General features: G+C 38.8%; 1 protein-coding gene across 1 annotated transcript in view; it reads right to left on the minus strand.

Moving 5' to 3' along the window:
* Positions 1-12,927, minus strand: part of LOC140940209 (DNA-dependent protein kinase catalytic subunit-like) — a 296,315-nt gene that overhangs the window by 75,189 nt on the left and 208,199 nt on the right. Inside the window, exons 68-76 of the mRNA XM_073389127.1 lie at positions 9,970-10,119; positions 5,206-5,379; positions 4,579-4,680; positions 4,009-4,117; positions 3,528-3,629; positions 2,970-3,188; positions 1,925-2,102; positions 1,306-1,418; positions 627-758 (exon numbers count right to left, since the gene is read on the minus strand). Coding sequence (XP_073245228.1) covers positions 627-758; positions 1,306-1,418; positions 1,925-2,102; positions 2,970-3,188; positions 3,528-3,629; positions 4,009-4,117; positions 4,579-4,680; positions 5,206-5,379; positions 9,970-10,119 — 1,279 coding nt within the window. The remainder of the gene's footprint in view (positions 1-626; positions 759-1,305; positions 1,419-1,924; positions 2,103-2,969; positions 3,189-3,527; positions 3,630-4,008; positions 4,118-4,578; positions 4,681-5,205; positions 5,380-9,969; positions 10,120-12,927) is intronic.

Raw genomic sequence — 12,927 nt, forward strand, 5'->3', positions numbered from 1 at the left:
TTCAGCTTACTCCTCATATGAAACAAACAACAACAAGAAATTTATTGAAACTCAGCATATAAGTAATTACATTATTTTCGCAACCACAAATAGCTTATGAACTATTTGAGGCGGGGAGAGGAAGGACATATCTACCATACAAGGTTCGTCTATTAGATGGACTAAACAACACACGTCCGTCCCTCACGGTCAGCTCACGTAATACAATCTGCATACCAAATTAGAACTTATGTACAAAAGACTATAAGAAGAAGAACTGAAGCACTGACCACATGAATTTTGAAGTCCTCCTTCAAAACAGAACATTCATGTATTGTAATGCCTTATCATATTTGCTCAAGAGTACAGATTATAGAGATTTTAGAAAATAAGAAACTGTTTCAAAACTAAGGTTCTTCAAACCCAGGTCCTTACTCGCGTTTTTATTGTATTATAAATCCTTTATTGACCAAGCTTGTAAGGTCAAGATGAATGAATACTAGCCTCGTTCTTTTTTAGCGTTTGTATTAACCTCATCTCAGTCCATATAATAATAGCGCAAAGAAGAGAAAAAGAACTTGGCCCATATTCGGCCATCTTGACGTCACGCTTGGTCAATAACGTATATTTATCGACCGGATTCTCACCTGTGCCACTGCTTGCAAGGGTGTAATAAGCTCGGAAAACTTGATCTGAATGTCTGGCAAATCACCTGTACGATACTTCCTGTACATCACAACGCGGCTCTCACGAGCAGCTCTTTGTCTTTCAGCGGCTTGCTGAATATAACAAAAGAGCAAGGCACTAATTAATCAGGCTTTCAACAAGCGTAATCAACAAATAGCTTGGTGTTCTCCTCAAATAATACAAACATGAATTGTAACATGATTGCAACATGGATGAGTGCAAACACGATTGCAAAGAAATCGTTGAAAGCTGGCATTTATCAAACTTTTTTGAAAGAAGATTAAATTTAAAAGTTAAGGTTCCAATATACTTACACCGTGCTGTACATCATAAGGAGTGTGACAATGTTTAACATACTAAATAAACCTCAACTTTAAGCAGACGTTAAAGTGGTTACTAAGTTAAAATTTTTGAATCATGAAGACCACATCTACACAATACGGATTTTTCAAGATTCGATTTTCCGCATAATTTTGGTACCAGATTCATTTTATCGCTTATACGAAGATGCGTGAATGCGAAATAAACGAATCCAGGTGAAAGCTTTGTATCCAATTGCTGTTCAATCCGTAATGTTTCGTAGAGCAAATAACTCTTCTTCTTCGTAGAAAATGAAATAGTATCATTTAGCTAATTTACCTCCCTCATGGCATTCCTCCTCGCCATTTGCTTTGCAAAGTAATCGCTATTCGTAGCCTTCTCTTTCAGAAAACGTCTTTTCAGTCGCAAAATCTCAGTGTTCCCACTTGCTACTGAATAGAAAACGCCATACAAAACGCAAATAAATGGCTGTCATACGTCCTTCGGAAGAGTGCGTTAACCATGAGATAACATTTTTAGATAAAATTGCATACACCCCTGCTTGTTTTACTACCCTTACCTCTTTGACCCAGAAACCCACCGTATGACCTTACATCGACTCCCCGTCCAAAAACATACTTATTAGCTTGTATCGTTTGTTTTCTCATCAATGATTGCAAACATGTGAAGAAACCACAGGAAACTGTTTCTTTCAAAAGGAAAATTGCCTTGACAACATCACGTGGTCTGAATTGGGAAAATAAAACCTAAAAGCTAAAAAGATCTATTAAGTAAAATGACCAAAGAGAGTCTTTCCAGCAGTGTCTTGAAATGCCAATCACAATTAAGCGATCACGTTAATAAGTAACTTGTAGAAAAAGAAACGTATCGAAGCCTAAGCGGGTAGTTTAGACAAGGGCGTTTACTTCTAAACATCAACTTATTTTGGGAAGCTGACCTTGAGACTGCTGGACTGGTTCTTTAGAGGGCAGCATCGTTTGGCTTCCAAAGTCACGTGGGACGGGTTTGTACATCTTTCTAGAGAGTCTTATCTGTGAACCTGTCGTAAAAAGTAAAGAAGACTGTGCCTGGGTGGAAGCAGTGCCAAAGGTCTGGGAAAGACTCAAATTTGGGTCCTGAAAGAAAAGGGATAGGACATTGAATTAAACGTCACAACTAAACTGGGTCAATAAAAGGTGTTTCCGACAGTTTTCTGAGGACCATAAAGGTATTTCACACTCTCCTTTTGCGATTTTTACCTTGTTGGATAACCATGAATCTTTGACCACTAGCTGGTTATAGATTGATTAACAAAGATAACCAAAAATTTCGAGAACATTTAAAGACGAATTTGCGCGATCTACGCGTGCTATAGAGCGTTTTCACATCGTCACGGCGGCCATATTGGTGTTCCAAAACAATGAAACGGCGGCCATGTTGGTGTACCAAGATAATCCTCTGGGAGTTTAACTCTTTTCTCATGTAAATGCTTTCTTTTGTTCCAATAAATTAGCATAGATGCTGGCCACGTGAGTGAAAATCAGACCACAAGAACTTTTACAAATACCAGAGTTTAGCCCCTTATATCTTCTTCAATTGTTATCATTTTTGGTATTGGAGTTAGGTGAAGAACTGTGAAACATCAATTCAGTAATTGATTTAGTATATGCAGTACTGTCTCTTTCTTCACTTTCCAAAAACTTGCCGATGCAGAAAAATACCAAAATATTCTTTAAACTGAAATGGCAGTTAAAAAAAAATAATTAAAAATATTCCGCATCGGCAAATTTGGAAAGAGGAGAAAGACAGTAGGACAATATACATGTGATGGAATTAAATATACAGTATTTATTTAGATGAGCAAAGTTGCTAAATCAAGCCAATTGCGGTTAATTTGCTCTCCCTACTGCCAGCTTACTGCCGCTAACGGATTAACATAGACAAGTATTAAGGTTCCTTGCTTGCTCAGTCGAGAGAACTTAAGAATCAACAGAAGAACTGACCTGGCTTGGATTAAGCCAGTCAAAGGCTTGGGACCTGCTTCCCTGATCCTGTGTTGGAGTAAACTGCAGATTCTGTGTAGCCCTCAATCCAGGTGGACCATCAACTGACATCATTCCCTGGGTCTGTGACATCCCACTGCCTAATGAGCCTTGAGTCGCTGCAAACAGTGGCGTCATCAAAAAATGCCTCTGTTGCCAAGAGTAGTTGATCTGGTATTCCTAAGTGAATAAATACAGGAGTTGAGATGATGACTGATTCTGACACTATAGAAATGCCTCATGTGTAGCTAAACAACCGTAATAATACCTCCCTTCCTGTATTGCTAGGATTCGTTTATTGCTGATTATCTGTTGATTACACTCCTAGGTTCAGTGTAAAATATTTGGCACTCGAGACTTTTATTTTCAAAATCCTTCACTGCGTTTTTCATTAAAATGTACATAAAATTGAAAAGAATTCATAAGGGTTACCTCTACAACTTAAACCCCCCCGCTCAAAATTGGTTGGGAAGAATCATCACCAGGGGGCATATTGGAGAGATTAAGGTATTCTCTTACCTCAAACTTACACTCCGACAAAGGCTGTTCAAACATCATACGCCCATAATCAGGGCTGAGTGAAGTCAGGTGAAGGAGTAAGTTTGTAGTGTAGCTGAGATACTGTTAAAGGTAAATTAGAACACAAGTAGGCAGAGAGCAGGAGAATAATACAACTGTAAATGGCTATTTTATGATAACAGTCTTCTGAGACGGTGAATTATATAGGTTGGAACGGGTTGAACATTATTGGTAATATGAAACACATCAGGCTTACACTGATTTCCTGCAGTGACTCCAATGAAAGGGATAGGAAGGGCGGAGTAGCACGAAGAAGCGATACATTACTTCCCCGACCGATTCCTTTTTTTAGTATGATCATGACTAAAGTTGCTTCAAGGATTTTCATCAATGTTCGACAGATTTCCTTTTTTGTTTAGAAATCAGGATGAATTCCAATAAATAACTTTTTTATGTAAAGTGACAGAAAAATATCCCTAACCTGACTCTCGGTGTTCGGTGAATACATTGCCCGTAAAACTTCAACCAAACGTTCTAGAGTAGTTCCTGGAAGGCGACTTTCATCACTCCAAAAATTGCGAAGCTTCAGCCTTAAAATGCAAGGAAAACGACAACAGCTTCCATAAAGTATTGAAGTTTCGCATGTAGGCCTTTAATTTACTCTTTGGTGACTTATCGAGGTTTTCTCTTGAATTAAACGGAGAACAAAAATTATACTTCTAACGCAATCAGCTGCAACTCAAAACTTTATGTAATTTACAGTAACAGGGAAAAAAGGTCATTACAATAACAAACCAAATACATAAGTAGGATCACCTGGAAGATCATGCACCTCCTACTTATGAAATGACTTCTGGGTTCAAACCTTCCACAAACCAAATACACTTTACTAAAGCCCTATTATACTCATTTTTTCAAAGCAATGATGTGCATTTTGTATCAGACCGTTAAGGAAGTGAGATAGTGCTCGTTGGAAAACAAACAACAACAACAAAACAAAGACAAAATAAAAATAAACAAACAATGTTTAAGAAACCCTTAAAAAACCTACTTTAGATCTCTGTTGTCTTCGAGGAGGCCTTGAAGAAGATGATCCTTAGCAACAGCAAGGATTTCTGAGGCACCTTCCTCAGCTCGGAATACTTCATCATTCCTACAAATAAAAGATGCAGCACAAAAGCTTTATTACATGTCATTTTAAAGGTCGTTTTCAAACTTATTGACGAAAAATACAATAGAAACTTTATGTTTAATGAGTGTTTAGAAATCAGATGAAGAACTCAGCATTTTTGGATCCTTAATTTCTTCTTCTAAAAAGATTTGCTTGAGAAGTAATATCAAACATTCGACACAGCATTTCATCACAATATCAAACACAAGGAAGGTCGTCACAATTACATTGAGTGTTGTATTTTCAACTCTTTTCGCAGTGTTAGATCTTGAGATGGAAGGCTGTTGCTCATGTTTGAAATATTTCTTCAGGATCTATGGTACACTGTATGTTAATTAAATAGTTCCAAAAATCAAATGGCAATTAGCAAGAACTATACACGTCAAGTGAATGAACTCAACGAAACTAACAGACACTAGAGTCAAGTACAAAACGGACTGAGCGATGGTAATGTACATAAAGAATACGAAATGATTGCGATGCCACAGGCATCATTATAGTGCAAACCTGAATGTGTCGTAAATCCAGATTAGTATATCAAACATCAGTTCTTTGCACAAAGCACTTGGATGGGATATAAAAGCCGTCACTGACGGAAAAATAAACTGTAGCTCTGAAACAGTCAGCTTCTTCAACAAACGTATAATTATTTTTAGCATTGCAACCTGGCTTCCTTCATCCCTGCAAGGCAATAGTTTGTGTGAATGCTACACTGTATATCTGAGTGCATCTCTTTTCATTTACTTCGCGCCTTTTGTTCACTTAAGGGCCCATTGACGCACATATTGCAGCCGTTGCTAGACCTCAACCCAGGCGGTGTGCGTCACTAGATTCGACCAATCCGACTGCGTTATTTATAGAGTGATTTTCGCGCTTGGAAAGAGCCGTTTTCAGAGGTGTATATGATGACCTTTTCGCTTTATTCCAAGCTTGTGTAGGTAATTCCAAAATTGTCGGAACATTTTATCTTGATACTAGTTACGTTACTTTTAAATATTTTGCTTTCTTGAGCGTTTTTGACAAGTTTGCATTGCTCGGTCATGTGCAGGCCACCATATGATTTGAGTGTTATTTTCGCCGTTCTTCTTGGATTCATTGCTGGTTACTGTTAGTAGTTTTATCGGAATATTTTAGTCATCTCGTTACTTCAACCTTTCTTCTTAGTAAATGTCGGGGTTTTCCCGGGTCTAGCCCTGTTAGTTTTCCCGCTATGAGACGTAGAAAGTGTCTTGGAATGAAGAGATCGTCTCAGCCAAGTAGCACAACTCCCGCGAAACGGGCTGAGAAAACGTAACGAAGCGGAAGCCGACGTGAAGCGAGTAACGCGGCCAAATCCAGGAAAAATCTAGGAAAAAAATGTTCCATTTTAAACCATAAAAGGTAAATAAGTTTGAATATGATAATTACCGTTGGAATAAAAAAACATTTTTCATAACCCAGGGCAGAAACTGAAACAGCGTGTCTTTAAAACAATTTGCACGCAGTTTGTGCTATGTGTAAGCAAATCTTCATGTAAATTTACGTGAGGGAACAAATTGTTATAAATCTCTACCCAAACAAAGAACCATTATCGAAGATCTAGACAGCATAACATTCGACTCTCTCTTAACGGACACCTCTATAAGACCGACGCCTCTGTAAAACGGACACTTAGAGTTGGTCCCTGCCTTTCTTTACTCCCTTTATTTGACTCTCTACTAAGACGGACACCACTCTAAGACGGACACTTAGTGCCGGTCTCAAAGGTGTCCGTCTTAGAGAGAGTTGACTGTATACAGGTTTTAAAACCGTGCGATTAGGTTTATAACAAAATCGATACACTAGCGCACAGACAATTCTGCGTTCGTAGCTTCGGTGAAATCCCCATTGCGCTGTAGTTGTTCGGCTCTTTCGGTCTGTTTTTCCCTTGCCTGATGGAAGATTTATTTGTGCATAAGCATTACAAACAGGCACAGTTTGCAAAACAATATAAACTTCTCGATGAAAATAAATTAATAATTATTGTTTATTATTGCTATGAGAGACGACGCAAGATTTCTCACCTTGCTCTTTGTTCACGCTCCCCGGAAACAAATTCAGGTATGAACTACAGAGCTCTTTCACTCTGAGATAAAAATAAACATATAAACTCAGCGCCAAACAGTACATAAAATCTTCTGAGAAGCAGGAAATCGCCGCCTCAAATCGACTAAAATCGCACCTTAGATCGTCTCCGAATGGCGATAAACTTGTTGAAATTGCCTTATGAAGCAAATAGCAAGCATCTAAGGCCACTATGAGATCTTGAAAATTCTCCAAATCGCTCTCTTCCGTAATGTTTTTCAGAAAACGACGCAGTGTTTTTTGATCACGGGTTTTGATTCCGATCATCTCTCTCACGACAAGCACTCGATCGTGTCACGATTAAAATGTGGTACATGAACAGTTTTACGCATGAACCGTCGTGGGTCGTGACGCACACCGCCTGCCTTCAACCTGTAACTAAACATAACCACACTTATATTTGACACAATTTTTTAAACAGTGGTTCCCTATAAGTGACAGGTTCTTCTGCTTGTGACGCCATCAGGGCACGTCCGATGTCGAATGACCCAGTACAGATAATTGCTAGACCCAGACTCGGCAAGTGTTTTCAAGCCAGTGTTTCTCAAAACGCCGACACAGGGTTTGCCAAACGATTTTGGGTTCCCTTTGGGTTCCTTTGCGTTCCCTTTTCTTAATATGCATAAGGGTCTAGTTCATAACATCATCCATTACTAAAACCTAAAGTGGGTTCCTACATAAGTAATAAGTGGGTTCCTCCATACTAATAAGTGCCTTCCTCTATATGTAATGAGCTAACAAGTCCCACTATTCAATCTACACTTTTTTAACGTTCAATTAAAACCTCGTGTTCATAATGAAAAACAAACAAACAAACAGTTATATTTCCTCACACCTCCCTGACTAGTACATTCTAGTTTGAATTTATCGCATCTTTTGAATACTTACACTGAAATGTACCAGTCATATATAATATATGTATTGTCCACATTAATGTGGAAAATTAGCATAACATCAAAACAGTGAGTGTTGTAGCGCGGATTTTGGACCGGTTTATAGGATAGGTTTGTCTTAAAATTTCAAGGTGTTGCAGTGAATCAAAGTTAATGAAAGTTTCAGACATTACCATATACATTATGAAGATGAAACAGTACTATTTATCATACAGACCTCGACCAGAATGCAGTATTTCACAATTGTTCAAGACAAATTGCACTCAGTCAATATTCAGGACGATTAAATTATCGTGAGCTTTTAGCGAAACCGTTCAAAACAAATTCCAAAATGACCTATAGAAAAGAAAAAAACGGCCAGTCGGTTCACACTCTTGATTGTGTGTTTGAATAAACATTAATAGAGTTACGCTTCAAAATAATACAGAATTTTTTATGTTTACTATTTTATTTAATGGTCAAATAACGATGTGTGAACTTAAAAAGCGTTTGATCAGTGCAGCATTTTGAGTACTCCTGCAAGCGATGTTTATGAACGACTGAAAACAAACGGCAAGGCAAGAGAGACTAGTAACAGTCAACAAAAGAAACCTAAAACGGTGAAACATTTACAGAGATAACTTAATTTTCACTCACGAAGACAAGTATTTTAATGCTTTAAAAATTGTCTCTAGAAATCTTCTTTAAGCTTAAAGCTTAAGTTTACGTTTTAAGCCGGCCTCCCGGTGTTTGCTTTTCTCAAAGATGAACTCGATGCAAGAAAATTGCGCAAAGTTTTCTTTCTACAGCCAAATGTATAACTAATATTCTTCGGAACGTTTTCTTTCTATTTGCGGTGAGAAAATATAGTTATCTAAAGGCTTTTTAAAGTTCTGTAAGCAGTGTAAGCTTATATCAAACCTGATAGTAGGTCAGATCATTGACTCAAATATTACAAACGTGCATAAACTTGCCGCAGAAACTGTCCTCGACTTCATGAAATTAGATATAAAAAAAACAAACATCAAATACAATATTTACTCAGGCTTATCATTCGAGATGCAGCTCCTGAAAGCTATCAAGTTAGGCCAGAATCGCTTAAGATTTTAAACCCTCTTTTACGCATAGAGTAAGGTGAAAAACGAAAACGATGCCATCTGAAATCGGATTTCCGACTTAGTGAAAAGCGACGCATTTCACAACCAAAATCCCAAATAACAGAACATTCTTGATAGCAGCTGTATTTCATTTTGTACATCCAGTGGAAAAGGACAGTTAAAAACATCACAAATTGACACAAAACTCTGTCAGCTTCTGCTATCAAAGTAAACAAGTCTCAACATGCCGCATACATTTTCCGCATGAACTTATCTGTCAAATTTTGACCAATCAGAGCATAAAAATTGGACGTAGAGCGAGACCAACGTGTGACCATAGTAAGAAGAGGTCTTCCCCGCCTGTATTTTTAAATAAGTGGCTGAACTGTCGCGACCGAGGTCAGTTTGAAATCAAAATCTTAACAGTGCGGGGCCATAGTGACATAAACGCAACATATTTCATACGAATATTTGAAAACTAGTAACTTGGCAGCGGATAACTTCAAAAATACTCAACCTCGATGGGTCGATATCTGAGCCCGCGATACACTCAGGTGAAACTGGACAGCGAATACCCTGTTTTGACAGCTGTCGATTGATCATAACATGGATGTACAATGATGAGCAATATCAGGTTGCACTTCAGCTCCCAAACTTACTAGAAAGCGTGAGATAAAACATTGGTTGCCCTGTGGTGGGGCCGAACGGTCGGTGGTCGGTGCACGGTCACGCGATTACCGAATTTTCAGGTAGATTTACTTAGCTACGGGGCTCCGCCCGCGCGCTTTGCGCGCGCGTGGAGCTCCGCTATAAAACTATAAAATTTGACGTTGGCAGTTGGCGTTGATTTTCCCACCAGAATTCCCGGTTTTTCCATGGAAATTGTGAGTACCCAGGTTACCTAGCAGTGAGATAAAATACCGGGCCCTATGACTCGTTTTGTACGTCGACATGTATCCACCTTAGCACTTTTCCTCCTCTGCCTGTCTTCAGCCTAGTCTACAGATATGAAGACTAAGTAAAACCTCCTTATAACTATCAAAAAACTGCCACTTAAACTGGTTTGAAAGAGGCACAAGAGACGAAACTAATAAACTAATATTTTTCTGTTAATTTACAGAAACTGAAGTAAGTGTTGACGGCTGCCTGTAAATTAGCAAGAAAACCAAGCTGGAAGGATATTACATGTACATGCTTACCTATGAGTCAGTATGTCCTTCAAACCTTTTGTTCTTAGCTCTGTGAACAGATTTGGTATTTGCTCTACTCTGGAATAGAGAATTTCAAGGCAATACGTCTTGAAGACACCATGTACGGAGGGCAACTTGAACAGTATCTGATTCACAAATCTAAAATCAATAAAGAGAACACTATGTATATCAATAAACCTATCAAGACAATGCTTAGGTGAATGTATTTTACACTTATGTGTGTACAAACGTTTTAAAAAAGCCTCATGCCTTGAAATATAAACGAAGTAATCACGTCCTCCATTCAAACCTAAACACAGCGCTCAGTTAAAGTTCACAGCGTCACTGATACTGCCTTTGACGCCAGGGTCAAGCAGAATGTACTGCTTTATATATAATTAAGTGGTATGCCGAGTGGTAGTCTGCGTCACAGACGCAATCTATTCCCGGCGAGTAACACCTGCGCAGCTATCCTTGTTCTGGGCGTTTAATGGACTCAACGAAATACCGGAAATGCGTTTGGAATTTCTCTTCAACCTGATTATCAATTGGACAATCGCACCTTTAACAGGCAAATCATGGCGCGTAATCAAATCCTGGACACAGGTGGGGGCCCAGAACAAGGGCAGACGGACTTAACCAGAAGTTTAGTTCCGTCTGTGGCAGCACATCGATAAAAATACTATCCCACCATTGACGATATCATCGTTACCCACAAATTGTGATACATATTTTGACCAATCAAGCGCTCGTGATTTTCCGTCGTTTGATCTCCTCGGCGCTTTTGCGTTAGTCTTTTTGCGAGTCGAAGTAAAGTTTTTCAAGCAAGGTCTGTCGAGATCATATATAAGGAAATGGTCTAACTCGTAGACGAACAAGAAAATGGGAATACAGAGAGGAAACCTACGTACGACGTCGAGGACTTTGATGAGACGAGCGCAACTAGTTTGCGACTCACCTTACAGCCTACAAGACGAGACTGATTATCTTAATAATGTTTTTAGTAAGAACAATTACAACACGGACTTTGTTAGACGGAACACTCACAGTAACACTGATTCCAACACTCAGACCAACTCTGGCCCTGTTACGACAGCGACTATACCGTACATCAGAGGCACCTCTTAAACTATTGCACGTATATTACAACCTTACAATATGAGCGTTGCACACAAACCGATAACCACTTTACGGCGACTGCTTACTAATGTCAAGGACAAGGACAAACCGAAGGACAAACAGGGAGCAGTATACAAGATCAAATGCTGCGACTGCCAGGCTTCTTACATTGGTGAAACCGGCAGAAACCTAAGCACGCGACTGACCGAATACAAACGAGCGACGAGGAATGGTGACGTCAACAACCACATTGCTGAGCACCATTTACAGACGAAACATCGAATTGACTAGGACTCTGCGACATGTATAACGTACTCTTAAGACTACTATCAACGTCTTACTTTAGAAAGCTGGTTTACTAACTTAGAACAAACGCCACTGAATCGTAGCCAACAGTTACCAGCGACGTACAAACGACTTATTGACGAGATCAAACAAAACTAACTACGAGAGAACGACTGGAGAACTGACAATTTCACTAACAATAGACGACTGTTTAACTGTGACAATAGACGGATCGAAACGCACCAATTACTGATTACGAGTCTTCACAGCCAATAACATCATGGCTTAACTGACAGACGACAGTAGTGTTAAAATGGGGGTTCTGGGACAGAGGATCCACCTATCCATATATGGGTATGTTTTTAAAAAAGGAGGGTTCTGATTGGTTGAGAGCGACAACAACAACACCATATTAGGTGGGTTCCTGTAAGGACCCACCAGTCTCTGATTGGTTAAGAAGTATCACTTGATCTAAATGCCAGTCTCTGATTGGTTTCCCATACATTTCTTCCAAAATAGCTACGTTTGGCTGGGTCTCGTTGACATTCTTAGAAGTAATGTATGGATGGTTGCGCCAACTCATTTTAAAAGAAATGTATGGACAGTTTGACGGGTCCTACTGCGCCAACTCATTTTAGAAGAAATGTATGGGTGGTTCGCCAGGTCTCTTTGTCCCAACGAGACCCGTCAACCATCCATACATTTCTTCTTAAATAAGATAGGACAACTAGGACTCGGCGAACCATCCACACATCTCTTATAGTTTAAGTCCTCTTATAGTCCCTATACAAATAAAAATATTTCGTTAGATCTTAAACAGCGGACTAGACTTCATTGAAACAGAAGTCCTCACATAGCACATATAGAGTTAAATGCGATATGTAATATCAGAGAAGAAACCAACTATATGCTCTATAGGGTTAAGGAATTCTGAAAGCGGACTTGAACCGGTAAACGCACTCAAACCTCTTAGTTCATCCAATATGACTGTCCTCTAACATTTCATGTCTCAGAATAAGTTTCTATCTATGTTAGTGAAAAAAACTACCGAAATCAACTCTACAAAGCTAAGCGACTCTAACCTTATATATCATAGCTAGTAAAAGGAGACTTGAACCAACAGTCTTATACATACATACCGAACGTATCGCTTACACATCTCGATCTAGAATATATAGTTTTCCGAAATCAAATCAGAGTTCACTTGAGTTTAGAAGCCGAAAATGTTAAAGCGGCCGTATCCTCGCCTCTCAAGCTTCATCGAATTCGCGGTTTAGGGCTCCCAATTCCCAAACATGATTTATCAGCGAGATACTAAATTTTTGCAGTAGATATAGACAGACCCGCTCATATATTTCTTCTTGATACAAATCATATGGCAGCCCTCCAAGGCTGAATTGCATGAATTTACAAATACAATTGATACAAAACGTAAAATATGAAAATGTACTAATTAAAAAAAAAATCTACAAAATTATACTCTAGAATTCTAATTTATAAAAACTATACTTTAGATGAATTAAACTTTATACAACAACTGCTAACGCCTGCACATAGATGGCA

This window comes from Porites lutea, chromosome 6 (genome assembly GCF_958299795.1).
Source record: "Porites lutea chromosome 6, jaPorLute2.1, whole genome shotgun sequence".
Classification (NCBI taxonomy): Eukaryota; Metazoa; Cnidaria; class Anthozoa; order Scleractinia; family Poritidae; genus Porites; species Porites lutea.